Source organism: Hevea brasiliensis, chromosome 13 (genome assembly GCF_030052815.1).
Source record: "Hevea brasiliensis isolate MT/VB/25A 57/8 chromosome 13, ASM3005281v1, whole genome shotgun sequence".
NCBI lineage: Eukaryota > Viridiplantae > Streptophyta > Magnoliopsida > Malpighiales > Euphorbiaceae > Hevea > Hevea brasiliensis.
Genome location: NC_079505.1, coordinates 90,153,150 through 90,176,529, shown reverse-complemented (window position 1 = coordinate 90,176,529; position 23,380 = coordinate 90,153,150). Strand labels below are relative to the sequence as shown.

The window sequence follows — 23,380 nt, the reverse complement described above, 5'->3', positions numbered from 1 at the left end:
CAAATGAATTTTAATTTTAAAATTATATTAAATATGAATTATATAGAATTCAATTGAATTCTACATTTTAAATTATTTAATCCAAAATGATAGAATTCATTTGAAATGGATTACAGTGAATTATAGGTAAAGTTCATTTCAAATAAAATCTAAAACTTGTTGTAAACACAAATGGTTCAGCATGCATGAATGAAAGGTGTATTACATTTAAATTTAAAGAGTTAACAGAACGGACATAATATTTAAATTTATGAGACTTTCAATATATTTCACTTATAATTTAATTTTTTAAAATTTATTTTATTATTTAAAAGGAGTTAAAAAAAATAAGTTATTAATTTTTATTTTAATTGAATAAAAAAACTTTTAAACATTTTTAAATATGAATTTATTAATTTTTTTTTAAATAAATATCAATGTTTTAAATTTTATTAAAAAAATTATTATGAATAGAAGTGTCAAATATGAGAATCTATTAAAAACATACTCTCAATTAAAATTTGAAATTTTAAAGGAAGGATGAACCTACCAATCTTTTAAAATGGGTGATTATATAAAACACTAAAGTTAATTAACATATAAATATAATAATATTTTTTTTTTTCATTAAGTTGTAGTATTCTTATTTTCAGTAATTATAAGCATATCACTTTAATTAATAAAGAAAAGAGGGGGTGGGGGATGGATGAAGGTGATGTTTTACAGCTATTGACTTCGTCGCTTAGAGTCTTAAATGACATTAAATGCCCCATCTAATACTTTTATAGTCCTCTATTAAATGATTACACCATCCTATGCCCAAATATATCGCCACTAGGCAAGTCTTATTATCATTATTTATAAAAACTTAATGTAAAAGGCATAAATTTTAAAATTTAATGCCCTGCAATAATAATCAAGGAAACCACTTAATGTTCATAATCTCTAAAAATATCATTAATAAAAATATAATAAATACGTTTGTAGAGAGCTTAAATATGAGAATAAATTTATTAATCATTAAATTAAATTTTTATATTTAAATTTATACATCTCTTATATATATTTTACTTAATTTTATATATATTTTAATATAAATATATAATTTAAGTGACTGTTTAATTTATTTTTATATAAATTTAAATTAAATGAATTTATATTAGATATATTATTTTTTTATTGCCTATATTAAAATATAAATATTCTAGGGTTTGTAAGCTCATGTGTTCGTCATCGACCATCATCATAATCTTAATGGTTTCTCCCTATTTACTGTTGCATTAAAAAATTCGTGGTATCTCTTTAATGCCTGCTTGATCCTTTACCTAAAATCTTGATATTCAGCAGTATAAAGATAACAATAAAATAATATAAAAATATGTTTTCCTCCACCAATTTACATTTTTTTTTTTTACATTTTTTTTTTCTGTTCTCTGTTGTAAGCCAAAATTGGTTGATTTTATCCTTCTATGTAAAAATTTATAATTATTTTTCTAAAAGTGAAAAAAAAAAAAAAAAGTCAGTGCATTCTGATCTTTAACGGTACGTGGCGACCACTACCTATAGTGAATATTCATTCTGAGTGGACGTATGTAATCTATTGACATTATTGCTGCTTAAATTGCCTAAAAAATATAATTATTAATAATTAAATAATATTTAAAGATGCATGTATGCATTTATTACGTTTTTGACCTTAAATACAAAAAAAAGAAAAAATAATTTTTATATTAAATATAAATATTTAACTTAATTACCATTAAACTTATTTCTATATAAAATTTAATTTATTTAGATGTAATTATTATAAATTTAATTTTATATAAAAATATTTTAATAATTTTTAACTCAAATATTTATATTAAAATTTATATACTATTATTTAAATTATATATATATATATACTCTAACTAATTTTATTAAATTCATTTTTATAATTATTGAAGCATATATTCATAAAACTACTCTTAAATTTTTTGCATATAAATATAAGTTTTAAGATTGATTGGTTCTTAATATGAAACTTGCTTACCCTGCTTCAATATTGAATAATCTCTAAATATATTTACTTATAAACTTTATATGAAATTTCATATAAATTTAAGATAGAAATTACTTTTGGATAGAATTATACCCAATTCATTTTCTAAACAATATTAACTAATTTAATTAATTAAAGAGTAGCGTAAAGTTTATTAAAAATGAATGGGCAGTGACATGCAGGGGTGAGCAATCGGTTCAAACTGAATCAAATCGAATCGAACTGAATTAAATTATAAAAATCAAAACGTCAATTTTAGAAATCAAACCGAACTGAAATTGATGAAAAATCAAATCAAACCGAACCGAACCGTTTTATTTTAGTTCGATTCGGTTAAAATCGATTGGTTTGATTTTTAATTGATTTTTTAATTTAGATTTGATTTTCAAGTTACTTGGTCTAATTTTAACTTTGGTTTAAACCTAATAACCATTAATCAATGAAATTAAACAATTAATATATATAAAATTAAATATAATTCATAAATTTTCTATAAAAATAAATTAATTCAAAAATTGATTCTGTTCGATTTGATTATATAAATTACTATTTGGTTCAGTTCGGTTTAATCAATTTTTTTCTCTTTAAAATCGAATCGAACAGAAATAATCAAAATTTTTATAAATTAAAATTAAACTGAACCGATTAAATTTTAAAACCGAATTGATTGAATCAAATTAACTCAATTCAGTTTAATTTTTCAATTTAAACCGAATTCTGCTAAGCTCTATTGACATGTTTAAATGTGGAAAATGAGCAGCCAAAAATGTCCACTGGCATTTGAAAGCATTAAATGCTGCCATTTACTTGGGTGCCTTCCTTGAATTCTCCTCCCCAACTTCATCCGCATACAATAAATGTCTTTAGTTAATGAAATCAATACCTACGTGAAATTTAAATTTTCTTTTTAACCACTAATAATTATTATTAATTACATATATGTAAATTTATTTGTTATTTCTGTAACGTACCATCGGCCTCTCTTCTATATATATACATCACCATTTACTACAAATTCTATCTTGTTTTCTCTCTCGGAAGAATTAGGAAGATAATAAGCATCAAGACCTCTCCTCTGTTGTATATGGCGGCTGATGTGAGCTCTCTCTTGAGGGTTTTGACTGGATACAAGGATGATCGGACGGTTCCTAACGAGCTTGTTGCTGGAAAATCGACGGCTCTGATTACCAGGGATTTGCTTGGTGGTGGTGGTGCTGCTGCTGTTTATGGTGATGCTTCCTCAAAGGATGAGTCCCAAGAATTGGACCTCGACTTGCAAGTGCCTACTGGCTGGGAAAAACGCCTAGACTTGAAGGTATTTTCTTGTTTCACCAGAAAATAAGAAGAAAGGAAGTTTTCGCAGATTTTTTTTAATTTGAATTTTTTTTCCTCTTCTTTGGAGATTTCTTTCTTTTATTGTTTTCTATTTAATTTTCTTAATAATTCGATTCTTTGCTGTGTTTAATCCTCTGTTTGGTTGCTGAATAAACTGAAAGAAAGGAAATCAAAGAGTCAAATCGATTGATTTTCATCCTATTGGGGTTTGGGACAAATTTTGGTATTCAGGGAAAAAAGCCAAGTAGGCAGAGCTTTTCATAGGTTACTTCACATTTCTTTCAATTCATAAAAATTGAATTACTTTTCCAGCAGCCAAGCAGTTTCTAAATTTATTTGAAGGAGTTGATTATTTTTGTGGAGTGGGGGGGAGAGGATTGTGGAGAAGAAAACGAAGTTTAAAATAAGTACATTTACAGTATCAATAGTAATTAATGGCAGGAGGATTGGTTTTTCCCTTCATTTAATAGTGTTCCTCAATACTCTGAAGCTAGAAATTCCACCAACTCATTCATTACTATCATTAGTCATTACCTCTAAATTCCTTCAACCCTGTAGTTTCTGGTGATTTGAAACAATCCCTAACCTTCTTTATTTATAATGATGATTGCAGTCCGGGAAGGTTTATTTACAAAGATGCAGTTCTTCACCTTCATCATCATCAGATCACAGGCAACAAACCAATCAAACATTGGCAAAGCTTCAAGATTTAAATATCCCGCAATCACCTTCCAAGATCACACTGAATCTTTTTGATGAAAGTAACTTGGAACTGAAGTTAGTCTCATCATCATCATCAACCAAATATCAAAGTGTGTGCACTCTAGATAAAGTGAAGTCTGCACTTGAAAGAGCAGAGAAAGAACCCATTAGAAAGCGATCATCGCTGTGGAAATCACAATTATCACCTTCCTATTCTTCATCATCATCTTCGATTAGAGAGATTCCAGAAGAAGAATATGAAGAGAAACCAGTATCCGCAATCGCATCAGTGGCAGCAGGCTGCCCAGTTTGCTTATCTTACGTTTTGATAATGAAAAGCAACCCAATGTGTCCCAGGTGCAATTCTGTTGTTCCAGTGCCAATGTTGAAAAAGCCTCGCATCGATCTCAACATTTCAATATGAGATAGATTAGAGAGATTTAATGTTTGTGATTTTGTATATGATAGGTGCAATTTAGGTGCTTATAGAATAGAAATTGTAAGCAAAGAAGAGATAAATTATTATTATTTTTAATGGCTTTTATCCCCATAGAAGATAGGTAATTTAAGCATCTTTATTTAGACCTTAATTGCTGCCATTTATCTTCATATTCCATCTACTCTGTGAATGATGATTTTTGCATTTAAAATTCATACTTGTATTAAGATCCTAGTTGATTAAGGGTTAGTGCCCCTCATAATTTGATGATTTTCATCGTAAATTAGATGAGCATTTAAAGAATTCAGGTCGTAATATTGGACAAAGGCCTTGAATATTCAGATGAAGGTGTTTAAATGAGGCATATTAAATAAGTAAATTGGAACAGCCTTTAAATACTTGACAGAATCTAGCAATTTTAAAAAGAGCAGAGAAAAGAGTAACAATATAGGGATTAAATTTACTCATATTTTTTGTGATCAATTATATGAAAAAATTTTAATTTTTTTTAAATTAATATTGATGAACTTCACTTTTGAAAAGAAAAAAAAAAAATAAAGAAGCATAGAGTTTGGATATGAGTGAAGGCCATTAAAGGAAAGGCATTTAATACAAGATTGTGACTTGTATCCAAGAACTTAAAGGGCTGAAAAATTTAGGCATCTTTACCAGGGCAGGCATGTCCTAGTTTAGTGTCCATCTCTCCACTGACAATTTGGTAGATCATAAAAGGATAGTGATGTACAAAAAATATGGTTGTGTCCTATAAATATTTGAAAACTGCATTCACCTATAGTTTTGTCAAATGATGAGCTTTATGGTTGCTGCATGAAGCTATTAAGGCCATTTACTATACCAATTCATTAATATACCTAACTCTTATTCAATGAGAATTTAATTATATCATCATCTTAATGTTGCCCACCTACCTTTCAATATAATTTTAATGCTTATTTCCTCATCTATTTTATATAAAGTATGCATTATTTCTCAAAGTATATTTTAAAATAGGCACATAAATTTAAAGCATAAAATTTATATGATTCAACTAAAAAATTTATACTTACAAACAATACAAGTTTACCTGTAATAAAAAATAGAAGTCATAATCTCTCTGCATCCTCCAACCCTAATTCAAATAAGCATACAAATAGTTTCTTATAATATGCTATAATGTTAAGATCCCACATTTGTTTGGGATATGGATAATATGCCTCTTATATGCTTTTAGGCATTTCTTCATCATGAGTTAGCTTTTAGTTTATGAGTTAGACCCGACCTATTTTCTTAAAATGATATTAGAGTTTTCCATATCAATTTTTTTTAAAATATAATAAATAAAATTTACAATATTTATTTGGTTTTTTTTTTTCAATCGAATTATAATTCAAATTGATAACATCATATCCAAATATGATACACATGACATCATAGCAGTATACATAACCCAATCAACTACTTGCGTAAAAATCTACATCACATTCTTTTTTTGATAGTACTACATCACATGTGTTAGTTATACATCACATTCCTTCATAGCTTCTTTATGTGGGAAACAATATTTGAGCTTCAATTCTTAAATGTGCTTGCATGATATTTTAGATTATGGATTAGTTACCATGGTCATTATTTAAATCTTAACATAGGCAATTATTGTTCTTCATGCAAGGTAGATTAATTGTGGAAGGAATCAAAATTTAAATTTAAGATTTCTTAATTTAAACAAAAAAAATTCAGTTGTTATAACAGTTCCTTCCTTTAATGAATTGAGAAGAGCATTTACCTAAATTTTGCAAAACTTGTGTTTTCATCGTTTGTTTCGTGAAGCTATAAAGGGCTATTAAAGAGCAATTCATTTGCATACCAAACTTACATTAAATGCGAATTATCTTGTCTTTAAAGTTGCTTACCTACCATTTAACTTGAAATTGAAACTTGTAATTGTTTTTTTTTTTTTAAATACAATTAATTCTGATTAGAATTGAAATTTGAAATCTTATAATATTGGAGACTACTTCAATACTATTGAATTAAAATTCATTGATTTTTTTTATTTTATTAATAATTAATCAATTAATTAATAATCTTATAAACAATAACTCCGTCTAAGTAGTTTGTGCTTAGTCGGTTCCAACCCCGGATAAAGAAGAAAAGTTGCGATAGTTGATAATCAGCGTAAAAATTTTATCATATCTCATAATATATATTCTTACGATATAAACGTTTTTTAATCTTATGAACAATCAATCCAATACTAGATGAAAGGCATTGGTGTGACATTACAACCAAAAATTAAAAATATAAATCCTACTAATTAAATGGATTCATTAATGCTCCAACCATATTCCCACCCGACCCTTTACATTTTCATTTAAATTATGATTTAACAAGATTGATATTTGTTTTATAATGACATTAAGATTGTGCATATTAATTTGAAAGCAACACTTTATTACAAACATAAAATAGGTTTAGCCTTTTTTTTTTAAAAAAAAAATTAATTAAAATTAAATTACATAACATATAAAAAGTGAACACAATATATAATAATGAATTTCTTTGGTAATAAAGCCTTGCGGGTAGAAACTTAAATGATTTTCACCAAACTAATTAAACCATTCAGTTGACTCGCTTAATGAACATGCGCTCTGCCTTTTTCATTTAAATGTGAATTACAAATTTGATCTTTAAGGACATGAGCTAAGGGAATTATTCTCTAATGTTACCTTAAAAACCATTAATAAAGGGATACCATATGGTTTTATTTTATTATAAATATTCATGAGATTATTGAAGAACAATCAGTTACTTTTCTCGTTAAGCATGCTAAAGAAAATAAATTTACAGTCCATATGTGATATCTAAGCAACAAAAAATGGTGGAAAACCCCACTTCACCAACAAATTAAATGGCGAGCCCATTAGGTTACTGGGTACCTTCATCGCACGTGTAATGTTTGGGAGTGGCCACATTCCTGCTACTCTTAGTACATCAATTTCACAAGTAAACGTACCATAAAATAGTGAATTAAAATAAATTAATTGAAAAATTAAAAATTTAATTGAATACATTTATAAAAACAAATTGAATAATGAAATTAAAATATTTAATTGAAATTTTAATGTGAGAAAAAGGTGGTTAGGAATGGGGGATTGGTTGAAGCAAACATTTTTATGGTGCGCTTGAAATTAAAGATACTAAAAAAAGCTAGTGAATAAATTGGTGTAGAAGAGTAGGTGGCTGCTGGGTGTTGGGTAAATGGTCCAAAATGCCTTGTCTTCAATTTATGGAAGAAGCACGTGTGCATCAAACTTATATGCAGTAGGTCCAGTAGGAGTTGCAATTTGTCTGCCACATATTATTCTCACTACCATCTGAACCAAACGGTCCCACTTATAAATTAGTATCTAGGATATTATCCACGATTCAATTTTATTATATATTTTAATTTTAATCTTATTTCATTATTGGTTTTGATTTTAATTTAGTTTAATTTTAATTAAATTTAATCATTTATATAAAAAAAATTGTTTATTTTTATTTTTAAGGAAAATTTTTTATGTTACCTTGTAAAACTGGGCTTTAGTAGTTAGAAAAATGGGCCTCCAAGAAAACCAAAATGAAAAGGAAATTGGGCTCTAGGCGAGGTAGGTCCATGTTACAGCACCGAAGCGCGAGAACTCTCTCTCTCTCGGTTATAACCAACTTATAAAGCACTCCAAGAACCTAAGCCCCCGTTTCCGGCTAGACTGTTGCTTCTCCCAGTGTTTCCATCGGACGTCTTCTTATGTTTGTTTCGTACAAGCAGCAGTGCTGGCATTGTTTGATTGGAGTTTCTGTACAGTCTTGTTTTCTAAGATTAGTATCAAATTTAGTATTGCTCTGAATCCTATTTTAAAATTATGCTTTTATAAATCAAATCAAAAGGCTTTAAATGTATATGCCATTATAATTTACGAGTCTTATTTAGAAGGATGACTAGGTTTGTTTTACTTGCAATTGTTCACTTAATATTTTTCTAGGTTGTGATATGGTCATAACAAGTCCAACAACTGTATTTACACTCTCCTCCCAATACTTCATGTTGCCCATAGTATTGCAATGTTTTCTTCACTTCTTGTTCTACTTCTTTCGAACCAAAAAAAAAACTTCTTATTCTACTTGACATGATAACTTGTGTGCTCTTTCCAAAAAGAATTCATAGACCTAAGCTTTAAAGAAATAGAATTACTGCTTCAGCAAAACCTGTGCCCTTCTTTCTCATGCAAAAGCCGGTAGGATGTCTCTTCCTTGTGATAAAAATTTAAGAGAGGACAATCCAGGAGAAATCTGACAATGGAATATGTATCTAATAGAGAAATCCTTTATTCACCATTCTTTCGGTTAGAAATTCATTTACAGAAGAATTGTTTACTTTCTCATCAATTTCACTTCCCTGTTTTATGTCATCATTCCAGTCCTCAATCAAATAATGATTTAGTTGCCAATGCACCTGTGGCCCAACCTCCGCTTGCTTCTTGTCTGAATGGATTGGGAAAGTTATCTCATCTAATATATCTAGATTACATTGGAGATCTTATGAATTATCTGAAAAAGCTTGCTGGTGGTTATAGCAACTCCAACAGGCCTCCAATGCTGCATCGTTGCCTTTAAAGTTATGAGGAGCGATCTAGATGCCCTTGATATTGTTGATTTACAGGGCTTCCTTGTTCTGCTGTACAATCTTATACTTGAGTACAGACCTGGAAGGTTTGCACCACCCATGCTTCTTATGGAACTGCGGATGTTCTTAATCTTGAATTTTTCATTTGAGTTAAAATGTGTTTTGGCAGAGATGAGGGTGAAGTATTGGCAGCAGCTTTTAAGATTATGTTATGTGAAGACGGACAGCATGACGTGCGAAAGGCTGCTGCATTTGTGAAACTCTTGGTCACATTCTCTGTGTTTCGGATCAGCCGACTCCACAGCTGGTGTGCTATACTTTCCACCGCCATCTGAGCTACCGCAGAATCATGTATTCTCAGTTTGTTTACCTTCATTGTTTGGATATCTTTTGCAGCTTTGGCAACGTTGAAGTATAGCTTACCATAAAATCATTTGTTCTCTGTTTGTTTACCTTTATTGTTTGGATATCTTTTGCAGCTTTGGTAAGGTTGAAGTATTTCTTCAGAAGAATGTCAAATGCTGGAATCTATTGGAAAATGATGCAGGAGGTGGCTCAGTTTCTGTTTCCACTGCGGTAAGCTATGCTTCTTTTTTTTTTCATTTTAGAGCAAATACGCCTTTTTTTTGGGTATTCTGTGGACTTAATTTATTATGTGCAACGATGCTTGCACTTGTTAAATCTCTCTTCGTAATTTTGATTTGCCATGCAGAAAAAGCAGCCGCATGCCTCAGACAGTAATTTAAGTGACCGTAATCTTCTCGCATTACCACCCAGCGGTTTCAACAATGGCTTCAAGCATTTCAAGCATAAGCACGTCTCATAACCAAGTTTATCTCTCCTCAGCAAGCTTTGTCACTTGGGAGAGTTACTCAATCCAAAATACGACAACAGAAAATCAAATCAAAAGATAAAAAAAGGGTCTTCTAAAGTGGCTGGCATTGAGCGATCTCTATATACAAGTTCAGCTGATGAAGATGAGTTGAGAAAGAAACTTGGTTTGACCCAGTGGATTTGTACGTTTTGGCTGTTAGCTAGGCGTTAACCATACCTTGTCCAGAGCCTTGAATTCAGGCGACAATGAGCCTGAGCCTTTCATTTGGTCTTAATTAAAATCATATTCGCAATTTTATAATTTTGAAGATGATTTTAATATAAAATCACTGAACAATACAATGATTTAATAGACACTTGGAATTGGGTTATACACTGACCTATCATTCTCCAAGTTTTGCTTTCCTGCATAGCATCCCAGATTTAGATTCCAACAATGAAAGAGAATTCGTTCATGTGAACTTAAATCAATATATATAATGATGAGGTAGCATGTGTTTGAAACAAAGGGAAGGAATGCTCAGTTACAGTTAGTAGCATATATATATATATATATATATATATATATATATATATATATATAAAACGATTAACAGCCACATGATTATAATTTGGAATATTAGTTGACAGAAACAACATTCATTATTTGATGTAGAAGATCTCTCAATCCCATGTGACCCATGCATCCCATATACCACACTTTGGCTACGAATTAGAACTATCACCCTCTTTCTTGGATCTTCGATAATTAATAATATTAATTTCCTAACATTAAACGGAAAACCACAGCAAAAATTCCATGGTTTCTCCAAAATAAGCAGACAATTTATTTTTATATATCATTGATAATTAAAAAGGAATATGGTAACCCATACCATGTGCCTCTATCCGCAAGTTAAGGGCCTACATTTTCGTGATACTGTAGCAGGACGCGTACCCTAGGATTACCATTAAAATGTAATATATACCCTGAAATTTATTTATACGATTTATATATTTATATTTTTAATTTATAATAAATTAAAATTAAGTAAATTTTTTCTAATATATAAAGTGTGGCAACCTTCTTAGTTTTTAAATTAATATTTAATAGATATAAGTAATAAATTTTAATTCAATAATATTTGAGTCATTTTTTAATTATAAAATTTTAATTTTAAATTTCAATCCAACTAAATGAATCTTAAAAAAAAAAATTGTGCATATTTTAATGATATAGGTACATTTGTAGGCTCTATTAATAATATACCTGCAACTACTCAACTGGTTGGCGAATCTTTCATAGGCTGTACACAGCTTATGTATATATTCCATCTCTCTGCGCCATGCATCCCTGCTACAAGAAGAAGATGATACGTACCCTTCATTCATTCATATATAATAATAATAATAATAATAATAATAATAATAATAATAATACCCAAACTCCCAAATTTAATGTTATAGTTGTGAGAGAGCATGGATCCCCAAAAATACTCTATGTTTGAAGACATAGGTAAATCACAATTAAAGAACTTAATTATTTTTTTAAGCAAGTCAAAACTAAATCAAAAGATTGTAATTAAAGAAATTTTTACTCTATTTTTAGCCTAAATCATTGCGTATGTATTCAACATACATTAATTTATAAGAACACTTCCTTCTCGAAACACACAGGCTTCATCATTCGGTCTTTATTCTATATCTTCACATAAATATATAAAAAGATCCAAAATAATGTTGTGGGTAGCTGTTGCCTTCTCCTTTTCATGTACATTAACCACCAACCAAAATATTTCTCAATTTTCATCTTCATATGTATAATCAATTCGTGTACGTCACTAAAAGGTGGCTTAAGTTTAATTATACAGTCTAAATTTCAAGAAAACAAAGCTGATAAGTCAACTAATTAATTGTTTTAATTAAGTCAATTAAGAACAGTTGGTCACACATTTCGCTGGAGTTTCGAATTTTTTTGATAAATAATCCTCACGATCAAGATCAACATGCAAACAATTATTAAAACGCTTACTTTGCTATTTTAAAATTTAATTAGCTAATTCTTACAATTTTCTTGGTCACTATTTGAAGTCGAATTTCGTTTGAGGCGCAAAGCTTCTTCTCCATCATAGTTCATGCATGGACTCATCCTGTAATTAATTAATTAATTAATTCGGATAATAATCAGTTAATTGCGACTATTTTCATAATTAGTAATGTACATTTTGCTTGTGGGGGTCATTCAAGGCAATGGAAAACGACGATTCTCCAACCATCTATATATTGTCCAACTATTTCTTGTTTGTGTGTTGTGTGACATTTAACCTACTCCACGTAATAATCATATATAAACCCATTTTCAGTGTAATTAAACTAAGCATATACACTAAGTAAAATTGATGATGGTACATTCTTTTTGACTAATCAAAACACATCAAACACCAACCAAACCGTCTTTGCAAGCTTAATGAATCCATTCCTTATCCTATATACATGTAATCTTTGACGAGTAGTTTCAACTGCAGAGATCCATATTCATCAAGTGATTATCCGAAATAATTATACATATATAGTGACTATGATCTACAAACTGCAGCTTCTGTACTTCTAAAACTGCAATTTTACCTAATCAAGATTAGGTGGGAGATTCTTACTGTAGCAAACGAATCGAATCAAATATTACTGAAATAAAATTATGCTATTTTGGCAATTCTCATGCCCAGTTCCCTTATTTTTTTGGCATTTTCAATGCACAATTCCCTCATCAGAGAATATAAAACAGAGTTGGTGACGACTTAATGGTAATCAAACAAATAAATAACGAAAATTTTGTAACGCTTCTATCATACTAGCTGCTTTGCAGTTGTGAAAAGACGAGCATATCCTTTCAAAATGACGGAACTGCCCTTTCACGGTGTTTCATATTACGTCTCTACCTCACATTGCGATGCCCCCAACGCCGTCAACAACCACCGCTGACGACACAGGACAAATAGCCGAATTTCTCCCGCTCCCGGAGAAACTCGAAGATCCTATATTGTTCTTAATTTACAGTCGAAATGATTTTTGAATCTTTTAAAATTAAATTATTTTTCTCAATGGAATTTAATTAAGAGCGCATTCTCATTAATTAAACTATATTTAATTTCTGGTCTGTATATCCAACCATCCATTGTCGTGCATTTTCATAGAAGAAGCAAACCAGAGCAGAAAAAAACAGGCATTACGTAAATTTCCGTTGAAGCTTCAGTCCCTGATTTTTACAAAGGACATAGGAAAAAAACAACTCTTTTAAACTTCAGGTGACTCTGATCATTCATCATAACACAAAAAGCATATTTACAGCAGAAAAACAAAACTAAAAAGATCTCTTGATTTTCCTCTGTATATATAAATCAAGGATCTCCCCAAAAAAGAAAGAGAAATCAAGGACTAATTTTTACAAGTAGTCATCGGTGAATAATGAACCCAGGAGGTCTTCCAGGTCACGTGACTCAAGGCCGAGTCGAAGCGCTTCCATGATTTGCTCAAAAACCAGCACGTGACAAGGAATCCTCAACACTCCTTTTTGATCGTAGCCGTACTCCTGAGCAGACCTGTTAAGAAGCTCGATGAAGATCGGGTGGTTCAGCAGCTCTGCGCTCACCACAAACCGCTCCATCTCGTCTCCGACGTACACAGGCACATGACCCTCAGGCACGGACTTTCCTCCACCGGCACGCCGGGCCGGCTTCACCAAACACCGAAAGGACTCCGCTCTGCGCGCCGACCTCGAAGCGGAGCATCTGCGGGACTGTGAATCGGAACGCAGAAGGCTGTACTGGGAAGAGTCGGCGACTCGAGAGAGGCGGCGGATTAGCTGCTTCATGAATTGCTTTAGAGCCAGGAAATGAGCAATTTTGGGTTCACTGAGCGCTCCGCTCCAACTTGTATCAGACAGAAAGAGGGTGTGCAGGCTTTTTAGCAAAACAAAGAGTAAGAGACAGAGAGAGTGAAAAGATGGAGCGGAATACGCGGAAATGAACAGAGAGAATGGTTGGGAAAGAATGGGAATAGGATATGAAGGGTGGTGTGGAAATATATAAAGGAAGAAAGAGGTACACATCGAAAGGTGATGATAGAGGAGAGAGAGAGAGAGAGGTACAGGTATAGTACCTGCCTGGTACAATTGAAGTGAATAAACATTTTCTATTATTTATTTATTTTTCTACTTTTTTTTAGACACACAAAAATTAATACGATAGTTTTAAGCCGATTAGTGTTTCCTCTGGCTTATATCACAATTTTAGATTGAATATATTTTTAAAATTTATAAAAAAATTTAAAAAAATATATTTCGACACTTATAAATTAATTTAATTAAATATTTTACTATAATATCTTTATTTAATTTTATAATTTTATTTTTATCCTTGTTATATTCTTTTTCATAATTAAAAAAATTTATTTTTCTGTAATAATTTAAATAAATTATTTATATTAATTTTAATAAATTTAAAAATTATTTTTATTAATTTGAATAAAATATTTGTCTACAAAATACTTATTTATTAAATTTAAAATTAAATTATATTGTAATATGATTTATATATATTATGATAATATTATAATAAAATATTGAGTTAATATAATTTATTATTTGAAAAAATAAATTAAAATTATTTTTAATTATTTTAATAATAAATATACTTGTAAATTACTTTTTTTACATAATGTATAAATATTTTAATTAAATATGTAATAATTTAAAATTTTAAATACTTATAAATTCATATTAACTTATAAAGTTAATTTTTATAAATTAGGTCAAATATTTTTTTTATTCATATTTAATAAAAAATAATATAGTAAAAATAACTAAATTAATAATTTAATAATTGAAATTTTATTTATGGTGTTGAAACTTTCACATTATCCTTAGTACTTGAGATGGTAAAAATAATTAAAAAATTACAATGAAAAAATAAAGATGAAACAAATTAGAAATAACATATATGTATATATAAAATTGATCTCCATTGAGACTCAAAATTGAAACATCATAACTTCAGAGATAATTGAACAAGCTAAAGCTATTAGTAATTTTCTTACTTCAAAGATAATTAATTTATAAGGAACATTAAATTTTAATATTTTTAAATATTTTATTATTTTTAAAAATATAAATTATTTTATATAATTTTAAATAAAAAATTAAAAAAGTTGAAACTTCAATTTAAATCTATCATGTAAATGATTTATGTACTAAATCAAACCATTTGATGCTATTTTATAATATTTTGGTTTTAAAGTAATTTATAATTTTTTGACAGATGGAGATTTTTTTCAGGAGAAAAAAAAAAAAAAGGCATGTTGTTTCCGTAGTCCGTTGCAGTACAGTTCCGTGACTCTGATTTTCTTCCTTTTGAAAACGCCTTTGTGGCTCTGCCTGTTTATGTGTCGATCTTAACCCCAAATTCTCCATTTTTCACGCCGTCTTGTTGTTCGTATAATTCACTACCCGATAAAACGCAAAATGCTCATGCGCATCGGCCTTACGCACAGCATCAGAGGTTTGGGGAGATATGCTAGAAACGATACTCTCATGATTCTTTCTTTTGGGCTTAAAGAGAAGGCAAGTTGTGCCGTCTTTTCAGATTATTGCTTTGTGGAAATGAAAAAGAAAAAGAAAGCGAAAGCAGGTTAATCTGTCTCTTGGAGCATTTAATCACACCTTCAATTGTCCTGAAAACACAATGCTTCAGCTCAGCTCAGCTCTGCACATAATGGCAAAAAAATGTGGACACGACAAAAACAAAAACCGAATCTCTCTTTACAAAAGTTTGTACAAATCCTATCTTATCGTCCCTTTAATTCTCTTTTCACTTTCATTTTCAAATAATTTGTTTTACACGTGAAATAGAATATTTTTTTGACATTAATATGAGATAAATTTTGCGTGGTTTAATAGAATATTTTACAATAAATAGAATATTTTATTTTTAAATTTACCACTAATTTTTCAAGTTAAAATTATCAATAAATTCTTATTTATTTATAAATATTGTTATTTCATTTTTAGTCCGTTGCTATATTTAACGTGCAAATTTATTTATTTTTTCATTGCAACTGCATTATGAATTTGAAAGAAATGCATTAATTTCTAATTTCTGTTACGAATAAGAAAGGACATAACAAAATTATTCTTATAACTCATTTATTTCTTCTTATAAAATATCTTTTGAAATATAATTAGACATTATATATTTTATTAAATTAGTATTAAAGTCAGTTTCAATCTTTGTATTAAATTTAAAGAGATGTATTAAGATTCACATCAACCGGGAAAAATACTTTTTATATAACTTGAGTAATTTTTCATTCTTAAAATGCTTTTTAATATGAAATTATCCATTCATATTAACTTCTCTAAATGAGAGAAATCGTAGAAACACTCTTAATTTCCATTACAATTGTTCTTGCATTTAATGATAAGCTACAAAATTATAATGTTTAATAGCTCAAGTGTGTTTATATTTTGTAACTTTTTTTTTTTGAGATAACCATAAAAAACGAACTTTGTATTTTTCAAATTTTTTTAATTCTACCCTATATTATTAAATTACTAATTAAATTAAATTACTAATTAAATTCTGAACTTTTTAACTCTTAACCATTATATTCTACTATTAAGAAAATTGTTATCTCATTAACAGAAAAATTACATAAAATATCACTTAAGTATGATTTCATTGCAGTTAATATAAAAGAGAAAAATATACATTTAAAATAAAAGAAAAAAAAAAAAAAATATATATATATATATATATATATATATATATAAGTACCTTATATTGATACATATTTGACAAGTTGCCTTGGGATTATGATATTTGAAGAGATTGAGAATATTTATTTTTTGGTAGGAATATATATTTTTTTATAAGAATATATTATTTCAGTACGCTAATATGAAAAGTACTATAAATTATTAAAGTTACATTTTTACCTAGCATTTGCATGGTATATCTTTTAGTGAAATAACAATTTTTTTAACAGTGGAATTGATATTAATTGATAATTTTAATAGTATAGAGTAGAATTATAAAAAATTTAAAAATTACAAAGTTTTTTAATAATTGTGGAATGAGAAGTCGAAACACGAATCTGTATTGTATTCTTTCAGCCACTTAACCAATTCAAGTTAAGTTATATTTTTATAATATTATTTATTCAATATATATATATATATATATATATATATATATATATATATTAATTTTAAAAGTCAGAATATGGAGTAATTTTTAATAAATTTTCAATATCAATAACCATTAAATAAAGGATTTCTGTCGACCAAATTAATTTGGACAAATTTACATGCCCTTCTTTTAAAATCGATAATTTTAGAGGCAAGTGCCTTGAAATATAATTACTGCTAAAGGAATAAACAGTTAGAATGGAATTTTAGCAAATCAATGATCAATTGTAGTGGGAAACAAATCTATATGACGTTTGATCTGAGTAACATCATTCATTATTACATTATTCATATTTGAACATCCAGTTAATTGTTAAACATTGTAATATTAAATTAAGAAAAATCATAAAATATTAAAAATAATTCTTAAAATCATCAAACTAAATGATTAAGAATTTTAAATTTGATTAATCATTTGGAAGAGAGAAAAAAATATATTTTATAAGAAAATAATTGGGTGGCTTATGGTAAACCAACTGCACAACCTGTACTGAATATCCCCTGCTGAATTTGGGAATTCGCATATTTTAACATAAAAATCTTACTATTTTATAAAAAAAAAAAATTAAAATTGTGTGTCAGAGTTTATCCCTCCAGGCTTCAATCATTAGTGCAATTTTGAGTTTTCACGCGTCTGAGAGAGACCGCGTACAAATAGCGGTGCTCCTCAACTACACTTGATTGCTCCCACAGCTGTCAAACTCAAGGAGAAAAAAGTCAATACACGCTTGTTGATCTCCACCGTCCATCATTTTTACTTCCAATGAAATTGTAATACACAATAGCTCATGCTTGCAATCGGCGTTCTTCAAATCATACCACCCAATTAACAGTCAAATTATTCTAAGAAAAACTAGTCAAAAAGGAAAATAATGTTAGGTAATGAATCGGTGATTATTGGTTTATTATTTAAATGCTTCCATTTGTCCGAAGTTAGGTTTTATTCTATAATAGCATTGTATATGTAATAAGTCTGTAAGAAGTTCAAAAGGTCATCATTTTGGAGGGGTTAGCTAAAAGCCTATGATTCAAGAGAAAATCAAAGTGTTAGCTTTGGAATTTAGTGTCAATTTCAAGAGGAAATCAATTGTAATGATGAAAAATTTGGAATGAAATGATACCCACCTCTTATTTATATTTATTATTTATATTTACTTGTTTTAAAAGAATCAAATATTGTTGGGTCGTGCATGAAAGTAACATGTAATTTTTCCTTGCAACAAGCATCCTCCTCTCTTACACACACACACTTGTGAATTATGATCCCATCTAGAATGTCCATTTTTAATTATTATTCATTTTTTTTTAATTTTAATTAAAAATGTAAATTCGATATTTCACAATTTTTCTTTTATTGATAAATAAAATACACGCACATATAATTAGTAACAAGAATAAACCCTTTCTAAAATTATGATCAATTTTAACAGAATTCTTATTTTTATACAACCTCACATACACAATCTATATTTGATGTGGGATCCCAAAAGACCAATATCTTATAATTTTAAATCACACTAACATTGATAACTAAATCAATATAATTTTTTATTCATTATGTCACGACCAAACCTATGAGCTGGACCGGCACTAGGACTTGGGTCAACATAAAATCTCAGAGAACCGTAGTAAGCCTAACTAATCCTTAATCCAATCCTAATGCCCATTTAAGCCAAATTTCAAGAATTCAACTGGACAGAGTCTGACCATAATATGGACCATACAACGAGGAGTTTTTTACTTGCTCGATCTGTAAACACAACATATATAACAATTTGGGAAGCTCAACTCACCCTCCACATACTCATAATGGCATAAAATCAAATGGGAGCTCAGTTCCCTCATCTAATCCAATCATACGCACACATACATGCATTTAATGTTCTTATAAATTTAATATAATATTATATTACAATTCTAAATTGATTAAAATACTCCCAACACATGCGAAGTCTAGAATTTAGTAAAATTATACAAGCATAACAGATATTAATAGATTGCCTGCGAATGAGAGAGGCAGATTAAAACTCAACAAAAAATCTTTTGTATCCTAAAAAAATAAGGTAAACAGGAGTGAGGTTCGACTCAGAAAGTAAAATACCGATTTTAACCATAATTTCTATAGCTATCTATAGCTAATGTATCATGAAGAGTATAATGCAACATCATCAAAATTTTCATACAAATCACATCATAATAGCAAAAAGGCAATTTGGAGCACTCACACACCCAATAATGTTCAAACAGTACATATATGGGAGCTGATCCCCTATACAACTCTTTTAATCTAATTTCTACCAGCGAGTGTCTCTCAAGCCGGATTTTCGCTTGATAAACCAAATGTGTCATGACCCAACCTATGGGCCGGACCGGCACTAGGACCTGGGCCAGCCTAAAGCCCCCGAGGCCCGTAGTAAGCCTAACTGTTCATTAACCCAACTCTAAGGCCCATTTGGGCCCAATATCAAGAAAATAAACGGACAGAGTCCGGCCATAAAATGGACTTACCAACGGGGAGTTTTCGACTCACCCGACCTGTAAACACAATATATAGTCAATTGGGGAGCTCAGCTCACCCTCCACATACTCATCAACATAATAATAAATGGGAGCTCAGCTCCCTCATCCAATCCATCAAAACAGACTTAAAATATTAAGTTTACAGGTCCAACATGAATATAATATTACAGACCAAATTCAAATAATTACTGCTAACACATGCGGAAATTCTAGGAGTAATTAAAATTACACAAATATTAATAAACAACCTGCGAAGTAGAAAAGCAGGTTAACCCAGAACAAAATATCCTCCTGTGGCCTGTAAAAATTTTTGAACAGGAGTGAGCGTTCGACTCAGAGAGTAAAATATCAATTTTAACCATAATCTCTATAACTATCTAAAACTCATGCAACCTGTGGAATGAAATGCAACATCCACATCATTTTCACATCATAACATCAAAAAGGTAATTTGGAGCACTCACACACCCTGTAGTATCAATCATAACATATGGGAGCTGATCCCCTATACAGCTCTCTTAAATCCAACCTGGTGCCAGCGAATTACTCAAGCTCGGACTTCCACTTAATAACCAAATCGAGGGTCCCAGCGAATTACTCAAGCCGTGACTACCCCTCGAAGGAACGGGTCCCAGCGAATTACTCAAGCCGTGACTACCCCGTCCTATCCATAGTCCACACCACATCACACGCACGCCAACGCACGCACACTGCTCCAAATTACCACAACAACATCCATAGCATATTAACAGTTATGAATGCAACATAAATCGTGCCTAGAGTTTAACTAAATAAATATATGCATATAAGTGATGCATGGGCATGCTGAACATATAATAATATCGAAATTACAATTAAAATTAATATTTTACTCACAGACTTGACGACAAATTACTGTGGCGGCTGGGCGGAGGAAGAAGGCTGTCCCGGCTCACCTGACAATCATATTACATTTATTTAATACAATCTGACTCAATACAAACAAAGAAAAAGACCAATTACGTCCTAAGTCGTGACGAAAATCCGGCAGAGTCTCCCCTATACCTAGGACCTACCCAACCACCAAAAGGGATCAAAACACACTTCTATACACACAATCCAAATATCAACAGTTCAATCAAATCAAACAGCCACTCCACAGGCCCATCAAATCAGTCATCCATCACAATACGCAAAATTTCAATTTAGTCCTTATTATTGATCAATTTTGCAAAAACTGCCCAAACAAGCTCTAAAAATTATAAAACTTTGCCCTGCGGTCCTTAGCAATATTACTAAGCTATTGCAAAAAGAATCGTAATTTTCTAAGCTACCACGAATATTTTATGGATTTTTAATCCTATTTAAGCACTAGAAAATTACGAAAAAACAAGGTTCCGGTTACCTTTGCCAATTCCGACTTGAACGCTCGACGTCTGACAATGGGGGGCTAGCCAAAACCTCGGCCCAATTTGGAGACTTTTCCGGTAACGGGTCTGTCTGGCCCGAAATTTGCAGACCCGGTCAACTGTCGAATTTCCGCGAATCGAGGATACCTACACGAAGCCCATAACACGGGGGTTAGTACATAAATTTTTCAGAATTTTCTAAGCTCATTAAATGCTCGGAAAAACACTGCGAAGTTTCGTGGGACCCACCAAAAAACGGTGTCGGAAAAATTCGAAATTTATGTCGTTGCGAAGCTCTCGACGAATGGAGCGTGCTGGTGGCCTCGGTTTTCTCGTGGGATTCACGGTTTTCGAGAAATCTAGCCCAAAAGTCGAAATGGGCTAAAATCTTCCCGAGCAAAAATCGGACAATCCGCTCGATGGATTTCGGCGTTCTTGGTGTCTATGGAAAGCTCTCGCCGAGTAGATGATTTTGGACACAAGACCCGGTCCAATTGGTGGCCGGATCGGCCGGATTTGGCCGAGGAAGTCGAAGCGGCGCGCGCGCGCAGGGGGGGAGATCGCGTTTTCTTCCCGCTGCTCGCGGCCGCCACCGGCCGACGGCTGGGAGGCGGCGCCGGCGAGGGGAGGACGCAGGGGAGGCGGCTGGCCGGCGGCAGGGGAGGGGAGGAGAGAGAAAAGAGAGAGAGAAGAGGAGAGGGACGCGCGCGCGGGGAAAGAAAAAGGAAAGGAGAAGAGGGCCGGTCCGATCCGGTCCGGTTCGATTCGGCCGGTTAGATTCAGAATACAAAATTTTGAATTTTTACTCTGCCTCGGGACCGAAAACGAGGTCCAAAAATTTCGAAAAAATTCCATAAAACTCAGAAAAATACGTAGACTCCAAATATATTTTTAGTTTTGCCACGTGGTCTTTAAATTAATTTTTAAAAATCATCAAAGTTTATATTTTCGGAAAATCGAACCCGATTTTTAAAATCCGAAAAATCTCAAAAAAATTCCTAAAATTTAAATAAAATTAAAATACCAAAATGCTCATAAAAATTAAAATTTCGGGGTGTTACATTGCGGGGGCTAGCGAGATCATCTCGAGCCGTGTCTATCCCGACTTATCCATAAAAGGATCGGATCCCAAAGAAGCAAGCTCCAACAGCGTCTACCCGTCCTTTCCATAACCAATACCACACACTGCATGCACGCCAACACACGCACACTACTCCAAATTACCATAAAATAATATCCATAGCATATCATCAATTAAGAATGCACTATAAAATGTGCCTAGTGTTTAACTACATAGATATATATTTTACAAGTGATGCATGGGCATGCCTGAACATATAATAATATTGAAATTATAATTCAAATTAATATTTTACTCACAGATTGAACCGAGGTCAGTGCGGCGGTTGGATGAAGGGGGAAGGCTGTTCCAGCTCACCTGACAATTTCATTGTAATTATTTAATATATTTGACTTAATACAAGTTTAGAATGGACCAAAGACACCCTAAGTCGTGTCGATAATCTGGCAGAGTCTCCCTTATACTTAAAACCTATCCAACCTGCAAAAAGGTTCAAAAGACACTTCTAAATTCGTAAGTCACATAACCACAACTCAATCACATCACATGGCCCCTCATGGGCCCATCCAAACAGTCAACCACCATAATTTAAAAAATTACCATTTAGTCCCTACAACTAACCCTTTTGCAAAAACTACTTAAATGAGCTCTAAAAATTCTAAAATTTTGCTCTGCGGTCCTTAGCAATATTATTAATCTAATTCAGAATGAATTATAATTTTCTAATCTATCATGAATATTTTATAGATTTTTAATCAAAACCAGGCACTAGATAATTAAGAAAAATGAGGTTTCAGATTTACTTATGCCAATTCTGACCCCTGAGACGCGTTCGGGATGTCTGAAAATGGGGGGTAGCCTATAACCTCGACCCGATTCTAAAGCTTTCCTGGTAGCCTGCCTGTCGCGCCCGAAATTGCAAACATGAGCAACTATTGAATTTTCACGAAACGAGCATACCTACACGAAGCCCATAATACAGGGTTTAGTACATAATTTTTACGGAATTTATTAAGCTTATTTAATGTTCAGAAAAAATATTGCGAAGTTCCGTGAGACCAACCAGAAACGGTGTAGAAAAATTTTGAAATGAGTATTACTGCGAAAATCTTGTCAAGGGAAGCACTCCGGTACTCGCGAATTTTTCGTAGGATTCATCATTTGCGATAAATTTAGCCC

The 23,380-nt window shown here is 31.0% G+C and overlaps 2 protein-coding genes, 1 long non-coding RNA gene and 1 pseudogene across 3 annotated transcripts; 2 read left to right on the top strand and 2 right to left on the bottom strand.

Moving 5' to 3' along the window:
• The first annotated feature begins 2,832 nt into the window (after window positions 1-2,832).
• LOC131171983 (uncharacterized) lies at window positions 2,833-4,647 on the top strand. The gene is made up of 2 exons (XM_058132870.1): window positions 2,833-3,335; window positions 3,969-4,647. The coding sequence occupies exons 1-2, from the start codon at window positions 3,105-3,107 to the stop codon at window positions 4,479-4,481; spliced, it is 744 nt and encodes a 247-aa protein (XP_057988853.1). The 5' UTR covers window positions 2,833-3,104; the 3' UTR covers window positions 4,482-4,647.
• A 4,184-nt stretch (window positions 4,648-8,831) lies between these two features.
• On the top strand, window positions 8,832-10,073 carry LOC131172237 (nucleolar complex-associated protein 3-like; annotated as a pseudogene).
• Window positions 10,074-13,259: 3,186 nt separating this feature from the next.
• LOC110643148 (auxin-responsive protein SAUR72) lies at window positions 13,260-14,039 on the bottom strand. The gene has a single exon (XM_021795404.2). It carries the CDS (start codon window positions 13,838-13,840, stop codon window positions 13,412-13,414), a length of 429 nt encoding a protein of 142 aa, XP_021651096.2. The 5' UTR covers window positions 13,841-14,039; the 3' UTR covers window positions 13,260-13,411.
• Window positions 14,040-19,763: 5,724 nt separating this feature from the next.
• On the bottom strand, window positions 19,764-20,716 carry LOC131171752 (uncharacterized). The gene is made up of 2 exons (XR_009142393.1): window positions 20,609-20,716; window positions 19,764-20,030 (listed from the first exon to the last, which is right to left on the bottom strand). It is a non-coding gene; the product is annotated as an uncharacterized LOC131171752 (long non-coding RNA).
• Window positions 20,717-23,380: the final 2,664 nt, after the last annotated feature.